The sequence below is a fragment of the Anomalospiza imberbis genome, chromosome 4 (assembly GCF_031753505.1).
Source record: "Anomalospiza imberbis isolate Cuckoo-Finch-1a 21T00152 chromosome 4, ASM3175350v1, whole genome shotgun sequence".
Taxonomy (NCBI): domain Eukaryota; kingdom Metazoa; phylum Chordata; class Aves; order Passeriformes; family Viduidae; genus Anomalospiza; species Anomalospiza imberbis.
In genome coordinates, this window is record NC_089684.1 from 12,731,010 (window position 1) to 12,756,448 (window position 25,439).

At 39.0% G+C, this 25,439-nt stretch overlaps 2 protein-coding genes across 5 annotated transcripts in view; both read right to left on the minus strand.

Moving 5' to 3' along the window:
- Positions 1–7,060: 7,060 nt before the first annotated feature.
- On the minus strand, positions 7,061–15,555 carry MSMO1 (methylsterol monooxygenase 1). Its single transcript, XM_068187149.1, has 6 exons — positions 15,520–15,555; positions 13,573–13,882; positions 12,395–12,543; positions 11,367–11,493; positions 9,501–9,655; positions 7,061–8,008 (listed from the first exon to the last, which is right to left on the minus strand). The coding sequence occupies exons 2-6, from the start codon at positions 13,825–13,827 to the stop codon at positions 7,801–7,803; spliced, it is 894 nt and encodes a 297-aa protein (XP_068043250.1). The 5' UTR covers positions 13,828–13,882; positions 15,520–15,555; the 3' UTR covers positions 7,061–7,800.
- Positions 15,556–16,527: 972 nt separating this feature from the next.
- KLHL2 (kelch like family member 2) overlaps positions 16,528–25,439 on the minus strand; it is a 54,007-nt gene continuing 45,095 nt past the window's right edge. For 2 of the 4 annotated variants that reach the window (XM_068187150.1, XM_068187153.1), the window contains 6 exons: positions 24,864–25,061; positions 24,008–24,109; positions 22,968–23,096; positions 18,538–18,678; positions 18,240–18,383; positions 16,528–17,646 (listed from right to left, as the gene is read on the minus strand). In XM_068187150.1, the coding sequence (XP_068043251.1) occupies positions 17,618–17,646; positions 18,240–18,383; positions 18,538–18,678; positions 22,968–23,096; positions 24,008–24,109; positions 24,864–25,061 (743 nt within the window). In that variant the 3' untranslated portion in view covers positions 16,528–17,617. Of the gene's footprint in view, positions 17,647–18,239; positions 18,384–18,537; positions 18,679–18,723; positions 22,070–22,967; positions 23,097–24,007; positions 24,110–24,863; positions 25,062–25,439 lie in introns of those variants that run through there. The other 2 variants (XR_010998086.1, XM_068187152.1) reach the window with 2 other exon arrangements.

The following is a 25,439-nucleotide window of genomic DNA, read 5'->3' on the forward strand; positions in this document are numbered from 1 at the left end:
CTGCTGTAATCAACCAGCTGCGATAAAAACGCTGCGATAAGCCGGGTTCGCGTTTTCCGCACCGCCTCATCAGTTTGTGCGGTCCCAGCGGGTTAACCCACTGCCAGAAATGTAAAGTAACGGAGTGCTCCATGAATGATTCAGTGCTATTGCAGGGCAACACAAATGCGTTTGATTGATAGGGAAAACTATAAACAGTCATCTGCAGGGTCGCTTTGCTCCTCATTTATAAGGCGTCTTTGCTGCATTACACAAAGGAGAGGATAAAGCAAGACTTATTTTCTGATACTGACAGTACTCAGAGAGCATGCTCCAGTCTGTTCAAAGCAAATGCTCATGTGAAGAACCATTCACCATGTATTAATAAATCAGTTTCTTCCAGACTGCAGATACTACAGCCTTCTGAAGTTCTTTTCAACTTGTCTTCATAGGCACAGCTCTTTAGATTACGTTGAAACAGCCTGCAGAGGACGAGTTCTGAAAGCAAAAGGCTAAATGCTAAAGCTAAAGAGCAACTTTCATAATGGGTTGTTAATTTGGGCTTTGGTGGTTGTTTTTTTGTTATGTTTTTTTGTTTGTTTGTTTGTTTTCTTGATTTATTTTTTTTTTAAGGACACAAAGACTTGCTGGAAAATTTTGACGTCCAAAATTTTGGAAAGTACACATCCAATTCATCCTTCTACAAACAGAATTTTGTCCACAATAATAGAAAGCATGTTTATTCTGATCTTCCAATTTATAAGGGTGAGCCTGTATAACACCTCCTTCTACCACCAATTAATACTGAACAAATTGTCAGGAAGATTGTTTTTAATAATCTTTGGTGATATTATGGATATTTTTGTAAATTGTGGGTATCTACTTCAAATAAGGTGATAATGGACACAATCTCTTCTAGGAGAATGTTTTCACTGACCTTTGGTGATGTACCAGCTCAGAAAGTGATCCAGCATCTGAAACATAGACCTGAATGTAAAACTACTACACATAAATACTTGAATATCTGTCTCTATTTACCTATACTCGTTACCAATACTTGTTACCTTCCGGGGCCCTGAATGTCAGTCCTGAATTATTTGATGTGTTTCTTCATAGCAAGAACCACAGTTCAGCCCTTCCAATCTTCACCATCTTTCAAAGCCAACTGGATTCAGAAGCTGCACTGCCCAGTTAAATTCCAGGCTTACAAGTAGGCAACCACATACAAAGGCACCTTCAGAGGACTTTTCAGAGCCTTCAACTCTTCAACTCTTACTGCTAAAACAACTTTTGGAAATGCTTGTCATAGCATGTCCCATTAGCTCTGAAATTATCACAACACTAATTTGCACTAGCTGTTCTGCAGGACTAGAATGTAGAGAAACTCCTTGATATGGTGTTTTCTCTGACCATGATCACTGAATTTAGGATCACAAAAGGGCTCTCTCTCTGACTTCTCCCCTTCCTAACAGCATGAATTGGACTACATTAAAAAAATTGTTTATGACATCACACTGCTTTAGAACTGTGTGCAATGTGCAGCCTTCACAGTAGCTGACCTAACGCTCAAAAGATTCACCTTCTTTAGCAGTATTGGCTACACTCATCACAGGCTAAATATGCCTTGTTTTCTTCATCACTTTTCCTTGCACTCAATATACAAAGTAAACAAACTGCTGATGCTGGTTACGTTATCATTTTCTGGGAGAACTGTCTGATCCAAAAAGCCTCCCTTTTGTTCTTTGTAGCAACCATCATTGGCTTCTCTTCTAATTTAATTGACCAAAATAAATCACTAAAAGATACAAGTAGGCTGGGAAATCATCTATTTATTTTCATCTCCTCAAGCAGTGAATTATTATTTCACTACATAAAAGTAGTCTCACACCTAGATCTGAATGGATTTACCACTGGTTTCATATTTATTCACCCTCACTCTTAAAAAAACTTAAGACAATGTGTACATACAAAAACACATGCACATCTTGTGTAAAGCAGGGTGGTTTATATACTATCAAATATTTGACCTCACACATACTAACTTATTTTAATAAGGGATTAAAAAACAATGTTTAAAATCTCAGACAGCATAGGAGCATATGCAGAACAGAGTAGGAGGAATAAATTGATGTTTTCCTTTGTATCTAATCCTTCCTCCTATTTTCCATAGTTCAGGGATGATTATCTTCAAAGGCCAAATTTCTTTGTAATATGTCAAAAGTTTTGGCACTTGCCTCAGTCTCAGAGGAATGCTCCAACCCCAAGGGCATTCCCAGCCTGTAAGCATAACCAGGCACCTGGGCATGGCCTTGTAAGCTGATAGTTACGAGAGCAATGAGTAGAGCACAATTGCTCCAGGAAAACTACTGATCAATAGATTTTAAATCTGCTTTACCTGTCTCTTCTATCTGAATACAATGCAGCAAATAGTAAGATATATTTTGCCAACAGACACAGCCTAAATAACGTGGTAATTACAAAAAGAAATTCAATCGCATTTCCAAAAGTACTTATTTATAGACAAATCTACATGTACACAAAACATACATATAACACTCATATATTTACAGATTACTTCATTCCTTTGGCCAAATAGAATTTGCTGAATCAAATTTTCCAACATTTTTGACTTGTTTGAATCTTTTTCAGTAAATCATTATTTACCAGGAAGCATATATTTTCCAAAATAAACTCACTCACAGAATTTTGCTAACAAGACTTACAAGTCTTTGAACATTTTTTTATGTATGTGACAAGACAAAAAGGCTAAGGCTACTATTTTCTTTTATTATTCAGAAAGATAATCCTAAATCTACGTCCATTACAAACAACTGAAGTACATATGGAACATCAGAAATCCTAAAAGCGCTCTAGGATTGAAAGCAGATATTTACATTATAAATAGCAAATTATTGCTAGTACGTACACCATAGAAACACTAAACTTGTCTGGTTTGTATTTGGAAAGAAGTTTTAATGCTAGGAATAAAATTATCCCAATCAATTTAAAAGAGAGAACAGTTCATCTCAGCATTGACAAACCAGGCAAGGAGATAGAGCTAACTGTAAGAAGATTTTACAAAACTTACCAGAGTACTGATTATATTCCCATATACTACACCTGATAGCTGTGGTCACTTGAAGCTGTCTCTTCAAGACAGAAGCATCTATTTCCAACCTTCAAAATGTCTTGCATAACTCAGTGGCCCTATGACTTGGATAGACTTGCAAAACAGGGTTGAGATATAGGAAGTTGAGGCTTTTCCAGTACCTTGAGGTGATTAATGTAAGGCAGGGCAAAAGAAAAACCACCACCAAAAAAAATTTCAGTAATAAAAATACAGTCACTTATGCAGGAGGTTACAGAAAAGGAGAGGGGAAAAAAACCCACCCAACTTCCAAATTGTATACTGCAAGACCAAGTCTTTTATTGCCTCCAGCTGTTAGATGACTCACACATGTTACTGAAAGCCAACCCTTGGAACCCAACCCTATCATGTATTTAGAACTGTTCTCTTGCTGGGTGGTGACCATCCTATACATGTAACAATTCTGCATCGATACTCTATAGACTGCAACTTCAATTTCATACAAAATGTATTTGACATGTCCACCTACACAAATAGCAGTGACTTACTGCTGCCTCTTGTTCAAGTTTGCAGGAGTAGTAACTGCTCCTGGGGTGATGCTCGATCCTGGATATTGGACTGGAATGCTGTTTCTGAGAGATGCTACAGCCTGCCTATGGTGCCAAGTAGTCACACAGAGAAACTGCCACGCAGGATCATTGTGAGGGTTCGAAAAACTGGCTGATGGGGCTTTTTAAAAGTGGTGCATCATGATCTTAGAGGAGCATTCTTCTGGTCTTCCCCAGGGACTGGTATTTCAAGTCCATGGGTTAATTTATTCAGTGATTACATAAATGTGAATCATAACTGATTAAAATGTGTGGATGACAAAGAATGGTGAATAATAAGAATATAGCAGCTCTGGAATGTGATTTACTTGGTAAGTCAAGCACATTTAAATATTTCAGAGCAGCAAATTGTGAATTACACTTAAGAGCAAGAAATGCAAAACATAGATGACAGTCTGGCAAGCAGCATTGCCAGAAGCTTTGAGAGACCACAAAAGATGGGTAATGACTGTATTTTCCAGTGCAATGCTTAAGACAGAAGGATAATGATTAAGTGGGAGTATGTGATTCTATCACAAGGTGGTCTTAGAGAGAACAATGTGGACACACAGTTCTGATATCTACAGCTGAAACAAGACTGAAAATTCAGAGACAAGACACAGCAGTGATTTGACAAACAGAGGGAGTGCCCTACCCTGGAGGATGATATCATCTGGTGAGCTGGTGAAAAATAAATTGAAAAGTGATTTGACTACTGTCAAAGTTCTGTCACAGACAGAAAACTATAGCAAGAACTAACGACAGAAAGCTGCCTTCTCCCTGGACCTGCCAGCTATAGGTTTCAATAAACAAGATGTGCCAGAGGGGTGCAGCTGCCAAAGCAAGAGAGGCAGCCATAATTGAGGCAGAAATTTGGAGGCAATTAACCAGACACTGTGGTTAACAATATTTATCAGTAGCCATAATGAAAATTTCAATAAGACAATTTTTCAACAAAAATAGAAATTAAAAATGTAGAAACATATCACAGTTTAAAAAAATTATCATTAAACATAAAACATAATTCTGTGAGGAAAATAAATGAAGTCATATAATCTTATAATATCAATCAATATTAGTATTTTCTGCCACACTGTGCTGTAGTGTAAAATAAACACCTTATTTTGTATTTCACATCAGCTGCCAAAATCAGTTGATTATTTTGCAATCCTAATCATTATATAGTTTATAACACTTATCAAGTTTCCATGGGGTTTTTTGACATTAACTCCAATAAATAAATTAATGGTTTACAAAGGACTTAATTATTGTCATATCCTAAGGCACAGTACAAACTGTTATTTCCCACAGATCAGTTTTAATTAAACCAAATTGGACTTTCAGGAAAAAATAATGTAGTGGAAAGTGTTCCTCCCCCACTTATTCCCCTGTCCTACCATACTTAAGAGTTAAATCTGTCTCCTTGTTGAAGAAGATAAAAGGACAACTGATTGTGTAAGGTTTTGTTGTGCATTGTGAAGACCCAAAACTGTTAGCCCATATGTTTATCTTTTTTTACTATTGCACAAAAACCTCTTTATTTTCAGATCTGCAAATATTCTATAGTCTCTCACACAAAATATTGGGGGGGGGTGGGGGGGGGGAATCAGTAAAGCCTTATTTAATAAAGGCATAAAATCTAAAAAATGTAATTTCCTAACACAATTCTTGTGTTAGGAAGATACACAAAGTAATGAGGTAGGCCATTTAATTGCCAGCATCACATTCAGCAATAAATACAGGATCCTACATTTGAAAAAGCAGTGGGGTGGTGATAAAATGCAGGTCCATCTGAGTCCTGAAGAAAACAAGCCTGTGGCTTTTAAATGCAAGTTCCTGTGTTGAGAGGTCCAGCAGGCACATTTTTGTTCCACAAAAAAAAATATATATATATATATATATAAAGCACAGCTTGCATAATTCTCTAGGGATTTGTTAAAGAAAGAAGATCAAAAGCAATGATGTGATTACACTGTACACTAAGGATGTACATAAAATAACCCAAAAAACTAAAATAGCAATGGGTGTCAGAAAAACATAGATTCAACTAATTTAAAAAGGTCCAAAAAAAACCCCATGCACACCTCCCCAGATGATAGCACATTAAAATTTCATTATTTACTTTTAAACCTCTTGAAGAATGGAATATACATTACAACTTTGTAAGTCAATCCCATCATGTTTTTAGCACTTCGCAAGAGCCGAGTTGACACCAAGCTTTTACAAACACCTTTACTGGAATATTTAAGCAAGTGGCTCCCAGTTGTGCATAATTTTATGGCAGCTTGAGCGGAGGCATTAAGCCAGCAGGCTGAGAACAAATGAGTAGAATGATGTTCACAGGGAAAAGCTGAAGCTCTGAAAGCTCCTTGTGTTTTTAGGCTAATGCTTCAGTCAAATAAAGCAAAATATAGCTGCAGCTGCAGGATGGGAGTGGAAGTTGACAAAGCAGAGGATAATAGCCATCTTTGAAATCTGATTAAAGAGGTTGCTTCCACCATAGAGAGTTCAGGCAGGCAGTGCAGATGGATTCAGCAAGGCTTAAGTACCAGTCCCTGCTAAAAACTGAACAATACAGGGATTTCAGCTTCTGTTCATTTGTCATACTCAAATATTTTTTTTTTTACTTCTTTTTAGAGGGAAGAGGAAAAATACTGAATTTCAAAAGGGATACTGATAAAGAAGTAAAAGCTCCTACAAAACACATACAGAAGAGGAATCTGAACTACTTCCACATCTCAAGTAATATTTGAGTCATTTCGCATGTCATTAACACCTTCCTTTTAGTTAGAAGCCTGATCTCATCTGCACTTTCACTGGATTGTCTGTTTTGACAGTTATACCAGATTGCATGTGAAGCAGCACTAAAATTCAGGTGTGGTCTTGAGTAAGCAAAACACTGTAAAGTCATGTAAGGGACTTGTGGAGTAGATGAAGTGGTATTTGATGTCTGAAGAGCAGCTGACATGACAGTACAAAGTGGAAAATCTTTCAAGGGCTTAAGCCCTTCTCCAATACTTCACTGTTATTTCCTGTGCAACAGACAAACACTTACAGTAGATTCCAAAGTATTAGACTACTGCTTCTGTGACTAGTGCAACTCAAGCAGTAGATTTTGAGATTCTAGCTTGTGATCAAGCTGCAGCCTGAGAATGTACTCACCCCAAAAGATGTTGCTACATTGAACAGATATGTATCCAAGTCCTTCAAAACAAAAACCAGCAGAATTTATGTGTTCTCTGTTTCCATTTCTCACTGCTACATCCGTAAGGAGTTTAATAGATGGCATCGCTGCAAACCATCCTAACAAATAATGCTTCTTTATTAAAGAGATGAAGACCCTGTATCCTACCTGGTTTTATCACAGCTTTGTGTTTAAAAGCATATGAAAAGTATAATACATGCATCAAACCAAACCACATTTATTTCATCAGTCACAAGTGCAAATATAGCAACAAGTCAGATCAGCAAATTACAACACAGAGAAGAATGTAATGTAAATGCTAAGTACACTGACAGACCAACTTCAAGAGAGCAGCAAAAAACAGTGTCTTCAAATAAAAATTTCTATTCTTTTTATCTGTAATCTAAAATAACATAATAAATCTAGATCAGGAATGTCTCTGATAACTCACGTTTAGCCTGGTATTCTGTTATTAGCAGTTCACATTATCCAGTGTGCAAAAGACCTGTCCAAGCTTCCTAGTAACAGACATTTTGGTTTTAAGCAACTTTTACCCAATATTTAAATAATACAGTGCTGATGCTAGTTAATAACTTCTGCTATTTGATATTACAAATTTAAGAATATATATTAAAAAAAACTAAGACCAACTTCCGTGTACATACGTAATTTTACCCAGATCCAAAAATGGGCAACATTATAGATAAACCTGTTTTTTTTCTTGTCAAAAAAAAAGGATAGACACAAAGCATCTCTGTTTTTTTTCCATCATCCTTAAATCTGTAGTTAAAATATATGCAGTACTTATGTATAAAATAGAAAACATTCCCATTAGAAAGATACTGCAGTTCAATTAGCTGTTTTTCCCTACCTCTTAGTAGCCAGGGAACAAGATTTATGTTAAACACCCAATCACCATTTTGCTTTACAGAAAAGCAAAAGTTGACTTTTGCACTGGAAATTTAGTTAGCCTTCTTCTTTGTTACACATTGTTTCTTCTTCTCTTTTTCTTGATAGGCAATGAATTGAGAGTCTGTACCAAAGAGTCTGTCCCACCATGTGAAAGTCGAGGCGTAGTTGCCAATAAAGTTCATGTGATGGAAATCATGGAAACGGGCCCCAGCATAGAAAGGCACCAAATGAAGAGGGTTCAGCGGGACATCGTAGCCACTACAGGGCAGGAAAAAAAAAGAAAAGCAACTAGGGTAAGGATTTTTCTGAGACATAAACAACAAAATATAGACATTAACTTGTCATTTTTATGAAAAAAATATATTTTATAGTATTCTAAGGTCCTAAGGTAATCACTATGATATTGGCTTAACATGAAAACAAGTTTCCTCTACTCCTAGCCAAATGACTCTGTAAATTATCTCACAATGGCTTTGGCACTTGCTTTTCAGCTCAGTTTACTAGGCAATACAAAAAAGATTAAGCAGATAACTTAAAAGATCAGAGTGGCTGCCTCCTGCTGGCTTAGCAGTTTTAACTTAAGGGTGACTTCAGGAAGGAGGAACAAGAAGTAATATTAAGTGCCAGCTATTGCCATCAGCACAGCAGCTCATCAGAGAACATCTCAAATCAACAATCATTGTATGCCTACTCTTATTTTCAGAAAGTTCTTCAAATATTTAAAATCCAAATATATGATTAAAATAAGATTAAAAGCAGAGCAATGTGCCCTAGAGGGATTCCAACTCCTTTGCTTGGTAGTACTGGAAAGCCTCCTACCACCACCTAGTGGGGAGAGTGCAAGGCAATTCATTATAAACCCTTCATGTGGAGAACAAACTAGAATGATAATTATAATAGGAAATTCATATTTTTTATCAACAAGTTTATGGTATGTCACAACATATACTTTGGGAATTCTACAAGCAAAACATGACTAAACCTGGAATGCTTTATACCATGAATTTACTGGTAGCTTATGCTCCATTGAAACACCTGATACTCAACTTGCAATAAGACACTATGTGCTTCATAATATATTTACAAATATATTAAGTGTTAATACTATCATTTCAAAAATAAACTCTTAGTGTCCCCTGCCTCCTGAACACAGCAAAGAAAAGCTCATTCATGTGTAGATGAACTAAACTAAGCCTACTGGGATTTGCCCTAAGATTTTGGAGCCACATTTGTCACTTCTACTACAACAACAAGAAACCTTGTCCTTTTTATTCACAATAAATAAACAAACAAATAAACAAAAGAAATGTATGCTTTTGTTTTAAAGAGAGTCAGTGGTCACAGAGCATAAAGTTTCTCTTGAGCAAGAAAACAGTCTGACAAAATATTAAACAGAAAGAACTCTGGGCTAGAATATCACCTTTTGTAATTGATTTTTGGTATTCCAATATGCATAAGATCACTTGCACACCAATTATCAACAGCCAGACATCCTAATCAGGTACCTAGCTTCTCTAACCCTCCTTGAGATGCTCTAGCTGATAGTCCACAGTCTTTTAATCAGCAAGACCTGCTGCTAACACTACGTCAAAACAGAGAAGAGTGGTACTCCCCAGGTTGTCTCTTTCTTCTTAAGACACAAAAACATATTTTAGTGCAAAATAAAAAGTACATCTCAGAGACAGGGACATGTGATTCTGATGTAAGGACAAGAGAAAAAACAATTATTAAGAAGCAATGAGCATCTCACCTGTGTACGTCAATGGTTTCCATCAAGCGACAGATCACCCATGCCCACAGAAGAACCACATGGTTGCAGAAAACAACAATTCCAATAAAAAAGCCAGTTCCAAGGATGAGGGTTTCCAGAGGATGTGCATATTCTGCTTGCATTCCAAATGGAGACTAGAAAGAGATAACAGACAGGGAACAGTCACCATTTTCAGTTTTATGTACTCCCAAATCAGAAGCACCATTTTGCAATATTCTCCCTTTCCCATTACCCCACAAGACTACAACAATGCTGTGGGTAAAGGGAATGGTATGATTGAGCAAGGGCCATAACACACGTATTTAGCTCCTCTTTGGAAAAACAGTATTCCAAAATCATAAGGACTATCACTCTATTAGTAATTCCAAACACTTCACTACTAGTTGAAAAATTGAAAACTTTTGTTTAGGCTTACCATCACCCCAGGTCAAAGTGTTATTTCAGGAATATTAAAAGTGTTTGGCAAGCTCCTATCAGCTTTGCTATACGTCCAGTCTTGGAAGCAGAAGAAAGAAGGAAGCCAAAACATTCTCAGAAGCAGGACACACAAAATTTTTTTTTTCAAAATAAAAATGAAAAATCCCTCATCTTTGACCACTTTTTGAAATAAATTTGTACCCCTCAATTGTGATTTTGAGATTGATATAAAACATTTTCTCTCATATACATATATGCACACACACACCAGTCATTCCTACATTTGGTTTAGCAAAAAAGACATTCCAGAGAGTTTTCAATCACAGAACACCATACAGAGAGAACAGTTTTAAAAGTTTTAACCTAATGCCAAAGGTTATAAATAAGATCATCAGAAAAAAATTAAGTCCACTTTGTCTTAGGGGATGCTTTAAAAACATGTCTTTTTACTGTCAGGAAAAGTTTTTAGTGAAACAGGCATTAGGCTACAGATCACTTCTGTGTGAACTGCTAACCACTCTCAAGAATAAGGGCCAAAAGCTGTACCACAGCTAGAGACCTGAGGGGCTGCCAAGAGCAAGAAGAGAGCAGCTGCTGCTGCAGATGTCTGTACATATGCATGCATCAATCCATACCAAGCTCCTCTATTGCTGGCAGCATGCATAAAGCACCCGTGACCCAGCAGCTTGCAGTTTCCTTTTGGCACAGCCTAGGTTCTACACAGCAGCACAGAAACTCACAGCACTGACTCCTGGGCTCCACAGTGCCACCTAAACACAGCAGTATCATCTACAAAGCGCAACCGCTGCTGCATCCTGCCTGGCTCCAGCCAGGTGTGGTTCATTGCCTGGTGCTCAATGCCAGCTCCAACACCACTAAATGCAGAACCACCCAAAATGTGTGCTCTTGATGGATTTGTGCATTTTAATTGCACAATGGGCTATACTAATTCCAGAGGCTCTCATCCAGAGCTGTAATCCCTTCCTTGAATCAAATACATGATGCACACACTGGGGTTGCTCAAGAGCTGCCTGTCTGATCACGTTCTGGGGATTCATATGCTCTGGGTAACAGCCCGTGTGGTGGGGAACTGATGAACAAATCCAGACATCTACTGCTTCCCTTCCCCTAGCAATGAGACCTATATGTGCATTTTTAAAAGTCCACTTCACCTTGCTCATAAATACAATCAAACTTAAGCAAGAGTGTGATCTTTCATTTCACTGAAATGAAATCAAATTACAGGAGGTGTTTTCAGAAACAAAATGGATGACTCTTCTTGACAAAGTGCCCAAGAAAAGGCATCTAACCACACTGTCAAAGGAATGCAAAATTCTTGGGTCTTTCAAATAAGATGTTTAAGTAAGTTCTATGAAACATATACTAAAAGCTGTTATTAAAGAAAAAAAAAAAACAAGTAATACATACAACAAACTCATGGTGAACCTTATGGATATACTTGTATATTCTCTTGTGATGCAGCAATCTATGCAGAAAATAGTGCCAGGCATCCTCAATCACTGCACATCCAAAACACTGGGCAACCAGAACATACCTTTAGAAAGCAGAAGATCTATTAGTTATAGAAAATACTAGAAGACATATGTACCTGAAAGAGAATATAGTTTATATGCTAATAATGGTCAGAAACAGTTATACCTATTACTGACTGAATAGTAGTGCACTACTTTTTCAACATAAAAAAATACTAATTACCGGGTAAAAACACTGTGGCGCTTATCAGCTCATCTGTTGATATGCTGAAGTGCCTTAGCACACATTAACTCACTTCAGTTAGTGTTAACTCACAGTTAGTGTAACAAGCTGTCATTTCAATATTACAAATGCACTCTACAGAGAACAACCACAGACTGTGTGAGAACTTGATAAAAACCTTAGAGCTGCATCAGCCATCTACACCAGAGAACAAAGAGCTCTACAAGAAAAATGACCTTCTGTGATGGAAAACTACTGTTGCTGGGGTGGGGTGGGGGAGAAGGGGGCACTTATAGGTAATTCAAAAGCCCATCAGTTCAGTGCAAGAAAAGAACACTGTGAAGGTGGTACATTCTCCTCTGAGGAACACTCTCCTGCTATGATATAAAACAAGGTGGAAGGTAGAGATACTTAGGAGGAATAAAAAAACTTATATAAATAAAACCCCCATAAGACCTAACATTTAACTCACCCCGCCAGGAATCCTGCTTTGCTTCCATAAATTCCCTCCTAATCCCCCTTCTCTCCCAAAGATTAGAACAGCTTGGGACCATTTAAAAAAATTTAGAAAATTCTAATTAGCTCCTACAGCAGCTAAGCAGCAAATGAAGGATGATTAACAAACACAGTTTACATTGCCAAAAAATTATTTCCTATTAGAGTTGACAACACTAATTCTTAAATATTCTGCCTCCAGCTGTGTGCAACTCAGCATCACCATATCAGAAAAATCTACATACCATCGCGGCATCTCTTCCCACCCATACGGGATGTTAAAATACTCTGTGAAGTAATAAGTACCACAAATCAGGGGAAGCTGAATGAAGAAGTGGTTGAAGAGGAGCGTTTTGAAACACTTCCACTGTTTTTCCCATGTTTCTGGTTTATCCTAAAATGAAGCAAAAAGAATTCATTGTGTTACATGTTTCTGTTGCACGCAAGTGAAGTGCTCCAAAAATTCATTTGGAGTCAGTTTAATTTCACCTCGGAAGACAGATAATTCCAGTAATACAGATTAACTCAGGCAACACAAATAACATGGCACTGGATTCAGTTTTATCAAAACATCATTTTTCTAGGCTAGTGTTTTAAGATAAGCCATCTTGTCAGTCACCTCTATTTTTGTTTTTTCAGTGTTTATAGTTAGCAGGAACATTCCATACTCAACAGTTTAACACAATCCAAGTTTTCTTTCCTTCTCCACACCACATAATGCATTTCCCTTGCTAAAATAATACAAAGAGAGGCTGAAGATACAAGCTTTTGAAGAAATAATTGTATTGAAAACATTCAGTTTTTGCAGGAGATGTTCTATCAACTACTGCAATAACTTCAGAAGCTGGTGTTATAAATTTCTAATTCAAATTATAATGAACTAGGGGAAACCAATGATCTTTTAGATACTGGATGTGCCTTTGCCTCCAATTAGGACTGTGCAATCCATCCCAGGCTTTCTTCATTGTCAAAGTATTTCAAAATCCTTTCAAGAGGATGTGCATAGAGGTACTTTGAAGAGGAGCACTGCTATTAAAAAAAGCACACCATGTAATTATTTTATACTACTAAGACACACCTCTAACACGAGATGCCAGAATTCTATTCATTTTCCCCGGCTGATATAAAAATTATATATATAAAACTTTACTAACAGTAAGGCTGACATACCCTTTCCTCTCTATAGCACCATGGAGAAAAGCATAACCCTTCCTCAGGGAAAAAAAAAAAACTCATTTTCTTCTCCAAAATTCAGCTCTCTTTCTCTCCTCATACACAGAGTGATTTTACTTTGCTGTTTCCAGGATGTCCAAGTGACAGATGAAATGGAACCATATACACTGACAACCAGGATCCCGTGATTATATCCTCTGCCTGATATGTTCAAAGACAAGTCAGTGTATACTTCATAACTTTCTCTTACCTGTTGAATTTTATACTTTTGCATGTATGGTATAAACTGAAAGATAAATCCTGGTACACAGAGCAAAAAGTATGAAACTTCATGAACTATAAGTGATCCCCAAGTTGCAATTTGGAACTTTGTATAGTTATCCAGCATGTAATTCCAGGCATTTTTGAATGGTTGCTGCAGGGGATTGTCAGGTAAGAAGGAGTCTATATATTCCACTGCCAGATAAGCAGAGTTCAAGATATTAACGCTGTCATTCATGGCCATGGTTCAATCATAAAACATCACAATTACAGTTCTTCTGTAGTTGTCTGGAAGTAACCTGCAAATTTTGAGAAAAATCCAATAAACAGAAGTTAATCTTCAGAGAAAAAAAAACCCATTACATGATACAGTCATTACCTAGTTTTAACGTAAAAGTTGAGAAAGGACAGCAAAGACAGATTCTCTTCATGCAGAATAGCCTAAAAGAACAAAGTTTTAGATTCGTTTGAGAGGCAAACCAATTTGAGAGGCAATCAGCTCCTAGGTTTTGAGATTATGTCAAGGGAGCAAAAGGATAAAGAAATATTAATTACTAGTTAAATTTTTATATCAAGGCTTTTGCAGGATAATTGCATTCTGTACTAAAGGAGCAATGGAAGGGTTCAAAAATATTTAATTTTAACTTTTAATTAACTGTGATCTCTTGATTATCCGGTCCCATTTTTCTCATGGCTGTGAACCAAAATCCCTGCAAATTACATCAACACTGCAGCTGGCTTGAGGCAATCCACCTTTCCCTCAGTAATGGACTTTTCCTCACAGCTCCCAAAACCACAGAACCATTTCTGCAGGTGCCCTGAACTCATGCCATTTCCACAGACTAGGCTCCTTCTTGGTTTGGCTTGGAAGGGACCTTTAAACATCACTTACAGTCCAACCCTCTTGGGATGGGCAGGGACATTTGTCAGGACATATGACATATGAGCATATATGCTCAAAGCACCATCCCACACGGCCTTCAAACACTTCCAGGGATAGGGCATACAGAACTTTTCTGCTCAACCTGTTCCAGTGTCTCAGCACTCTCATTGTAAAAGGTACCATTCTTATGCCAAATCTTAACCTATCCACTTTTAGTTTAAGAACACTGCCCTGTGCTTTGTCATTACAAGCCTTAGCAAAAAGCCCCCTTTATGTACCACGGTGCGGTGTCCCTTGAACCTTCTCCAAGCTGCACAACCCCAACTCTTCCAGACTCTCCCCACTGATGATGCGTCCAGGGCCTTCCTCTGGACCCCTTTAACAGCTCCATCTTCCACTCTCACACAGGTTTGCAACTCACAGGTCAGAGGACACTGGTCCATCCCCAGCAGGTACCCTTAGGCTAAATCCGACAAAAATCAGACAACCGCAGGCTGGGAAAGAGCTCTGAGACCCTGTGACTGTGACCCACCCGTAAGCCATGAGCCACCGCCGCCCGATCAACTAGACCACGGCTCCAAGCGCCACATCCAGTCTTTCCTCAAGTGCCTCCGGGGAGGGCGACTCCACCGCCTCCCTGGGCAGCCCATTCCAACGTGTAATTACTCTCACGTATTAAGCAGCACACCAAGCCAGCACCCAGCCGTAGTTATTGCTTTTCTTCCTTAGCAACAGCGATGCCGCCACTTATAGCAGCAAAAGCCTCGCAGCCGCCGCCAAGGCAGCGCACAGCCCGAGCTCCCGGGCGGACGGACGCGCAAGGCACCGTAACCACCGCCGCCACCCCCGAACACGCCGCCGGGGAGCCGAGAAGCCAGCGGCCGGGCTGCACCGGGGCTCCTCCGTCCCGCCCGGCCCTGCCAGGCGGCGGACACACCGGCACACGCCACCCACGCGCGGGGAACGCCGAGGAGAGATGCGCTCCCTCGGGTGCACCCCGGCACCCGCAGCCCCGCACCCCGGACCGCCCTCGCCCCTCACCCTCACCCTCACCTGGCGGCAGCGGCGGCTCCGTGCGCGCAACAACAACCGCCGGGCCGCCCGCGCCACCGCGCGCCGCCCATTGGCCGCCGCCGCGGCCCCGCCCGGCGCTACCCCATTGGCCGGCGGGCGGCAGCGGCGCAGGGTCAGGCGGGCGGGGGGCGGCGCCGCGGCGGCGGCTCCCGCGCGCCCATTGGCTGGAGGGGTGGAGTGAGGATAGTGAGACCCCGGCGCGCGGCCAATGGGGCGGGAGGACGGCGGGTGACGCGAACGACGCCATGGGGCGGGGCCCGCCCGGGAGCGGCCCCGGCCGCGGCCCCGGCCCCGGGTGGTGCGGCCCCGGGAGCGGCCCCGGGAGGAGCGGCCCCGGGAGCGGCTCGGGAGATGCAGCCCCGGGAGCGGCCCCGGGTGGTGCGGCTCCGGGAACGGCCCCGGGTGGTGCAGCCCCGGGAGCGGCTCGGGAGGTGCGGCCGCCGCCCGCCGCCCTCAAAGCGCTCCCCTGCAGCAGCGGCGCGGCTGCGGGCGGACGCGGTCTCATCCCCGCAGGTCCCTGCTCCCCCGTTAATGAAAAGATGGAAGGGCACGGGCGGCGGTGTCGTCATGGCAGCAGCGGCCCACAGCCCTCGCCCAGGTTGATGTTAGCGGGTGAAAGCGTGCAATTCAGGTACAAGGTTCCCGTTCATCGCCCAGCCTCGCCCCACCGTGCGTCACACCCCACATGGAATTCAGGCACCTACGTGACTCCCAGCCCTGTCAGCAATGTCACAGCTCGGACGCTTTCCCAGGAAGCCAGTGGTGGCCATTCCTGCACACATGGACAACCACAGCTTTCAGAAACAGACCTGCGGCAAAACGGTGATGACTGGCTCCTAAACCTTCATAATTCTCAATTCGCTGGCATTCAGACCTTTAGAGCACCAGCTTCTCCCAGCTCCATCCCCCCGCCACCACCCCCCAGTTTATTTCACTGATTATTTGGTTTGAGACTTGTACTGAGAAACACAAGTTTTAAGCGACCTGTTGGCATTAGGAAACAATGTACAAACTTTTATTTGAAGAAAATGTCTCAAATATGACAGTAACTTTGGTCATGTTAAAAGGAGGCCATCCAAGAACAAATAAAAATGTGCTGCTTTATAAGCATGGCCACATACAGTGTATTCAGATACTGGCTAATAGAAGCTGAGATTACACGCATAAATAGGCCTTTGTACCATGCAAGTTCAACGCAATTGCATACATTCACTATAAATTTTCAGTTATTTTCATGCCAAATCACCTTTTGGATAAAAAGGTAAAAAAGAAGTAACATCTAAATGTGACCAAAATTGAACAGGAAAAAAAAAAAACCTGTAAGTACATACAACATTTTTATTAAAAAGATACTGAAATAACACCTGCTCGAGAAGTGTTAAACCGTCTCTGATCTCCTTCAGCGGGAATTAGTGTTAAGCATTGTTACATATCAAAAAATACATCTCTGTTTTACAACATAGTACTGACATATTCAAAGTACTGTGCCAAATTATAAATAGTAAAATCAGGTTTTGAAGAGTTTCAATAAAGAGCAACTTATGCTCACACAAACATATGCACGTAGTATAGTTACGTAACAAAAGTTTTATAAAAAGAAACAAATGTACCCCATGCCAGTTTGAATTACTGAGGTGGGATTCAGTACCTACAATGAAGACTGACAGTTCATTTCCTTAAATATATTTATTAGTCTCTGGAAAAAATAAGACAAAAATTTACTTTCACCAGAATACACACCATTCTTCACTCACAATCCGTTTCTCAGTCATGACTGACAGAAGTCGGTCCTTATGAAAGTGTTGGGTTTTTTCTGAAGACCTTGCAATTAAAAAAATGGTCCACCACGACTTCAAAAGTTCAATCAGCTTCTGCTCAACTGCAGAATAATCCTACAAATTGCTTCTACCTAGAGTAATCTTCATCATCTGTCATCTATAATTGTAGACAGTCACATCTTCCACTGTGACTCAAGGTGCAGCTACAAGTAGAGAAGTGCTTAGATACTCAGTCACTTCAAATACACTTGTTGAAGACTGCTTCTAGTGCATAATCAAGTTGAAAATCCCTTTACTGATCATAATGGTTTGTCAATAACTGTAACACCTAGAGGGAGGGGGGGGAAAGGGATAAATCTTTAGGCAGTATTGTTTTTTAAATATGATACATTGCAATTAGCATTTAACTGTGCACTGGCAACAATGTACATATTTTTCCTTAATTTCTCTTTGACACAAAGCTGTCTGAATCAGTGCCATGTTCTGAATGTTTCTGTGACTAATCAAGTTAAATTTTGCTATCAGTGAAATATATCCTTAACATTCACTTAAATAACTCATTTGAAAAAACAGCAGTTATTGAAGGCAAAGATTCCTGAAACAGCTCGTTTTCTAAATATCAAATCCCAAAGAACTTTGGAATTGGATCCCTTGGACTGCGACATATATTTCTTGTTAAAAAACTGGTCACACCAGAATCATCTTTCTGACTCACCATTTATGTGTTAAATCGTTCTTGAGTACACTTTAATCCCTTTTTCTTTTTCCTTGTAGTGAGTAATTATTTGAAGTCAAAATCTACCATCAGATTATTTCTATCCATTTTATTATCTTAGATTTTACCTTAGAAAAGACTCTGTTTGGATGCTTTGTCAAATGTTATACTTTAAAAAATGTATTAAAAATATCTATATGCCTTACCTGCATAGCTCCTTCCTGTACTCATACAAGATGACACAACGGTCCATTTATCAGTTGTTGGATTATAATACTCCACTGTTGATAAGTTACAGGAACCGTCATCTCCTCCAACTACATACAAGAGACCATTTACAGCACAAACACCTGAAAAAGGGCAGAAAACCAGAATGAAAAAAAAATTAGTAATTGACTTCCACACCCCCCCAAAAGCATGGTTTTTTTTATGAAAGCAGCAGAAATCCAGGTACATGCCATTCACAGTCGACACTGGCACAATTTTAGTCATTGTTGCACATACCTGCATTCCTTCTGCACATGTTCATGTCTGCAACCTGCTTCCAGGTACTGGCAATGGGGTCAAACACTTCAACACTTTTTCTTACCAAAGGACCATCATGACCACCTACTGCATACAATAAATTGTTTAACACACCAACACCTGCAAACATATGAAAATACGCAGAATTAACCAGAGAATTACCTGAACGATACAAAGGAGAAACAACAAATATGTCAGCTAACATAAATCCTTCATTAAGTCAATGTTGGAAACTATTTCAGAAAACATTTGGGTCAGGATGCATCAAAGCAGAGAGACAGTAACTACAGCAAGACACTGATAAAATGCCTTGCGTGCCCATCTACCATATTGCAGCATACAAAGACCAGAGCTGTTCTGCAACAGAAGATTTAGAAAATTTTGGACAAAAAATGACGTGCAGGAAAATGAGGCTTGTTGAAATTTAGGACTAATTAGAAGTGACAGTAAATGAGACAATGTGCTCAGCCAGCATAACAGAAATCTGACAAGATGATAAAGTGTAAGTGAACTTTTAGAAAGTAAAAGCTGTGCAGTACAGAGGATAAAAGCTGAATGAATAGACATTATACAATAGGGATGTTTCCACTGGAGTGTTGGAATACCTTGTAAACAGGTGGAACAGAAGTAAACAGTTAGCAGTGAGTACCTTCTCTGGGATTTGAAGAACACCAAGCGTCTTTGAACCAAGCTTCAGTTATCAAAATTATCCAAAAGGACACTAAAGGGTGTCCTTTAATCCTAAGGTCTCCTTTACTTTAAACAAAAGTTTATCAATCTGTCAGCTTGGAATGAAGGTGTGAGTAAAGCTAGTTCTATCTACTTGCTATTTGGGCTGCACATATTGAAAAGATGGAAATAGGGGAAGCAAAAAGAAAGGCCTGTTTATTTATTCCTCCCTTTATAATGCATTATTAGAACAAAAACACATTAAATTTCAGAAACTTAGTGGGTTTTTTGCATTAAAACTTCTGAGTGATAGACCATAAAGACAACTAAAAAAGCACTTCTATGAAAGTATACTGGGAAATCTAATAAATACCACATTTAAGACTATGAAACTCAAAGCAGAGATACAGATTTGCAAATATAGCTCATAAAGTTTCCATGGAAAGGGAAGCACTTAAAATCTTTTTAAAGGGAAACACAAATATGAATGCAAAAAATCAGGTAGGTCCCTCAAAGAAAAAGAAAATACTGGAGGTTGAAAAAAAAAAGGAAAAAAAGAAGAGAACCCTGAGACCTTAATAACCAGCTGAAATATCTTTAAAAATATATCTCTAATTTTGTATTTAAGAGCCATTTCTATATGTGAAGAGAAACAACTCCTGCTGAAATGACTATATTTTTTTATTAAAGAGACTGATTTTAACAAGTAAAGAGAGGAAGGAAACATGAAAGCTAATTGGTACTGTAAATCTGAAAAACAGCTTCTTGATAGAACACTCTTATAAATCATGCTATTTAGTGTTTTATCAGTGATATTCACTACTAGCATTTCCCCATAACCTTCCCAGTTAATTTAATTCCTCTTTTATTGCTATTGCTTCTAGCTATCATGCCACAGTATAGTATGACAACTTTTCTTTCTCCCAATCTGATCACACTTTATTAGACAGGATAGTACAACATTCATCTTTTGCAGAATTAAACATTACAGAGCTAGAAGGAGGGCTAATATTTCCAGTTTAACTATGAGATGTGACATAAATCCCCCCACCCATGCTTTCAATAGAGTTACTGGCCTTCCTATTCAGTGTGTAGAGCTTTCCCTCTGCCACATTGCCACTTTTTTCTTTCATAGCTCCTTATTTTTAATAATGTCCTCCGTTCCTCCATGGTGCTTCATTTTCCCTTAATCCCACACCCAGTTTCCAGGTCCTACCTTATTTCTTGCTCCTTCCGTCTGTATCCTCTTGTTGCCGTCTTCTGAGTTCTCCTTTCTTTGTTATTTTTCTTTCCTGCCCATTTTTCAGGACCCTGTCTTATATCTCTCAGCCCTCCCAAATGGCCTATATCTGGATCTGAAGTTCCTCCTCCCAATATGTTGCTGGAAACAGATCTGTCCCCGTATTGATCAACTGAGAAGCAGTGGGTACTAAAGAAGAGTAACTGAGGGTTAACCTCTGAAAAGTTGCTTTTGAGTGAAGCTGAAGCAGTAGGAACAGAAGAGATGAGCTTAAGTTCTTTGAGATGACAAGACATACAAAAGTTGAATACAGGAACAAAATTCTCTTTAGTTAGACCCCGTAACACCACCAGGACTGATTGCCAGTTGAAACAGTTCTGGTGGGTTTGGCTATTTGGCCTCTACAGCCAAGCTCAATCAACAGTCACGATCTTCACATTACCACCCACTCCTCTGCCAATCAAAAATACAATTTTTCATTTATTTAACAGAGTGGCACATAAGAATGCTGATTTTTTTACTCAATTATATGAATCTGGAATAACTTTCTACATTTAGTTTTCCTCTCCATTTTTTTTAATCAGTGGGCCAGGTAAAATGCAGAAGAGAGTTGAGTAAGCAAACACAGGAACAAGGGAAGAGAGGAGAGGGGCAGGAAGATCCCAGTAGTTAGTATATTTAAGGAACTAAATTTCAGAGTTGTAGAAAAAATTCAACATTAAAAAAAAAAAATCTGAAAACATGTGCTATATAAATAGGCTACAAGCACAACAACAGTTTGCCAAAACAGAGTATCAAAAAATAAACCCCAAATGCGGAAACAAAATGTGTGTGCAGGCAGACTGCAAAATGAAACTTTGTCACAACTCACTGACACTATTTGTCTTTATAATGATTCTTGTAACTTGCCCATTTAATATAAATATTTTCCTCAAAACTTGCCAATATTAGACAGGAGTATTTTCCAGTACCCTTAGTGCAACTCTGTCCAGTTTTTAATCCAGAATTTTCTTCCAAGAAGCACAAACTGAGTTTCTAGAAGTTTCACAAGGCAGCTGTGTTTTCTTAAGGTACAGTGTATCATGTTTCCTTCATTAACGTCCAAGTTTTAGTTTAGAAATACAATTGAAATGTGACTTGTAATAAGTGTTATCAGCTTGTTGATCTCGTAAGGATATGATATAAGGAAGTATCACAGACTATCTTCATTTTAGTAACGAATTTAATGCTTTGATAGAATTCTTTTGAAATTATCTGAAGTTAATTTAAACATTATTATATAGGTAAAAACTGTTCAGAGTTAACAAAGAATAATGGAAGGTAAGATGAGAAGTTGGGGTAATTATTAATCATATACTGAGCATACTAGAAGTCCATTCAGATTTATTTGTAGCAATATCTCTTTCCATTACGAAGCACATTAATGCAATCACCAGTAGATACTTCAAGGGTGTTGCTAAAAACCACCATTAAGTACTTGGCAAAAAAAGTGACTTAACTACTAAAAAATAAATGTAGAAAATAATATCATGGAATTTGACTTGAAAAAGTCCATGGGAACGCATCTAGAGAAATAAAACAACTTCTGCGAGTTGAAAAAACCTGAAATACCAAAAGACAAATAGAGGACAGTGAACAGTAAATGAGATTCAAGTCCATAATATTAATAGATAATGAAAATGCAAAAGTCAATTTGGAGCTGTGGAAGCACCATTTCATTAAACAAAAGTGGAATACCATAGGCACTTTTAAAGATGTCTTTAAAGAGAAATATACACACTCAGAATTGCAAGAAGGAAAAAATAAATCCACAAAAAAAAAAAAAGGTATTTTTAAGATTATACAGAAATAAATGGATATACCTTGGCTAAATGATAAGGAAGGATAACATGTAGTAGGCTGTACATGTACAGAGGATGTAAACACCAGGTGATGAGAAGAATTACTGAAGGTGAAATAAAGGGTACATAAGTGGAAGTAATAGGATGAAACCAGTAATACAAACTTAGGAATGAACAAGGACAAAATTTCCTGCAGTGAATCAGAATGCAGAACAAGTCCTCCAAAGAGGTGGAAACCTAGTCACAGTTCACAAGTAAAGTCAACCTGAAAAACGCTGTTAGAATAATCAGCCCTAGCTGGCAAAGAGATCCCTGTAGAAAAGACATTTTTTCATCCTTGCTGTATAGATTTGGATACTTAAGAATTGAGGTGATAGTGATTATTACAATCTGTGAGTATTTGTATGTTAAAAACCATCAGAAGTTGTGGGAAGAGGAGGAATATGAAAGTATGAAAAAACAAAGAGGGATATTTACTCTTAACAGACTGAATCTTGCTCAGTGCAACAGTTTTGTTTTTATAACCTGTTGTGTGTCATCCATCTAGGACTTGCACATTGCATTAGATTCAGACTTTAGCTTACCTTTCATGTTTTTAAATATATTTTAAACCCACGAATTTTCACCTTTGCAAGGACAGCTGATCCTTGTCCACTCACCTGCTCCGCTCCGCCTCGTGCTCATTTCTGCGACATAGCTCCACTCATTGGAATTGGCATCATAGCATTCTACTGAACTAAGGCACTGCCGTGACGCTCCGTCGTAGCCACCAACAGCATACAGCTTCCCTGGGGGGGAACAAAGGAGCCTGCCAACTGCTCATGCACATGCACATGCAGGGACTGGCACAGCAGCACAGAGGAAGGCATTGCTCTCCAATTAGCTACTAATCAGCACCTGTCAATCACTTACTGAGATTCTATCCTGTAAACAGTTTAGGTTTGCATGCCACTGGTCTAAAAGGCATCCAGTATCTAACAACAACAATGCAAGTCAAAAGATTTTTAATTGCCTAGCCGAAATACAAAGGTAAGGTTTTTAATTAGGCATTGCTCAAAAGCAAGCTATTTCAAATATGTTTGATACTGGAAGCTCACAAATCGGCTTCCCTGGAATATCATAAATTTAATTGAAAATCACTCATACAGTCTGCATTTTCAGATCAGAAACAGCAGATAAAGCACATATCCACCCCTAAAACTGTTTTAAAATCCAAGAGCTAGGCCAGGCTTTCATTGTGCAAGTGACATCCAGGCTATTCACCACCAAGCTGAGTGGAAAGTCAGCAGTTTTCCTGGCACTGCCCTTGGGATTGTCCCCAGCGTGCAGCCAGCAAGGTCAGCCACAGATAACAGAGCTGACAATATAGCAGTGCTACATAACTAAAGACCAAATGATAAGGTCATCACGTCAGCTCTCTGACTTTGCTGACATACATAACCTAGAGCTTAGCAAGGTTTTCCTCAGTTGGCCTCAGCCACAGCTGAAGCTCTGGAAAAAAATTTAAAACTACTATGCTAAAAACTGGTCAAACCCAAGCAGAATGATTACATATTGTTCATACCATTTGAATTACAAGGTTAAGCAAAAACATACATCTGAAGTATATTCTTATTTCTTATTTTCAGAAATAAGGAAAACTAGTAGGGTAAATGATTGCATTTCCCTCTGTTCTTTTTAATATCATTTGTCAACTTACCTCCAACAACACCTACGCCAACACTACTTCTTCTTGTGTTCATTGGAGCTACATGAAACCACTCGTTAGTCTTTAAGTTGTAAACTTCGACTGACGACAAACCTATTAAGACAATATAACATTTTCTTCATAAATCTACGTGCAACATACTGTCTTGCTTTCAGGAAACTCTTCATATCTGAAAATTCAAATTATTTAATTTTAAAGATTTTTAAATACTAAACAAAGAGCACAACTTTTTGTCCTTTAGATAGGCCATTACAATCAACCCATGTCCAAAAATGGGCAAATTACTGAAAACTTCTGTGGAGCTTTGAAAACTTCTTCCCTGGATTATTTCCTTTCTTTTTAATTAAGTCACATGCTTTCTCCTACATATGCTTTTATAACAGTTATTCAGCAAAAAGATCACTTCTTCACTAATTGTTTAATGTATCTAAGTAGAGAATTAAGAGTGTATGTCTAAAGCCTTCTCACAGGTTAGAAAAAGCTGTTTATAATCTTATTTACACTACATGAAAATGCAGAAATCAATTTCCCATGCAAACAGGACTAAACAGACCAGATAATTTTTCTCACATATCTTCCACAAGGTGAGGACTCTGACTATAGAAGGAATACTGGAAGCAGACTTGCCAAAAGTTCACTAGTCTTTAAGCCTGAACTCCTAGGAGCAAACAGTCCACTGTTCAGGTAGGGGGGGATGTGACCACATAAGCATATTCCACATCACAAGATGCCAGGCTACCCTCATGCTTGGTTTCACCACAAGTACTAGCAAAAAGAGGCATTAAAATTTGATACAATTATGTTAAGAGTAGTCACAACTATTCAGAAGTGTCTCAGGCAAACATACCTGTACTCCCATCAAATCCTCCCACAGCATAAAGAAGGCCATTTAATACAGCTGCTCCCAGTGTGCTTCTCCTGTCTTGCATGTTAGCAACACTTGTCCACTGGTCCTTCACTGGATCATAGGAATCCACTGTGCGAACTCTCAAAGAGCCATTGAAACCACCAACAGCATAAACCATGCCTCCCATGTACACCATTCCTAGAGCAGGGACATGGGAGGAAAGATGAGTGTTTCGCTCTCTCTGCCAATTAACTGTGTTCTGTACTGTCCTAAGTATGCAGATACTTGACACAAATTACAATATTCACTACACTTTTCATGCTTTTGACAGTCCCCTGGAACTACACTTCATTCAGATTAAGCCCTAGACTTTCTGATACTTTTTGCTATTAACAGTGCATATTCCTGAATACCGTGCTTGCTGAATTTCTTCTGGCTTAAATCGCTCAGCTGCTTTAAGATCACATGTTCATGTTTTCAATAGTGGATGATCACTTCTTCACACTCTTTATATCATTTAACAATATTAGGGCATTTTAATAGCAAAATTAGTAATTATTACAATGCATTAATATT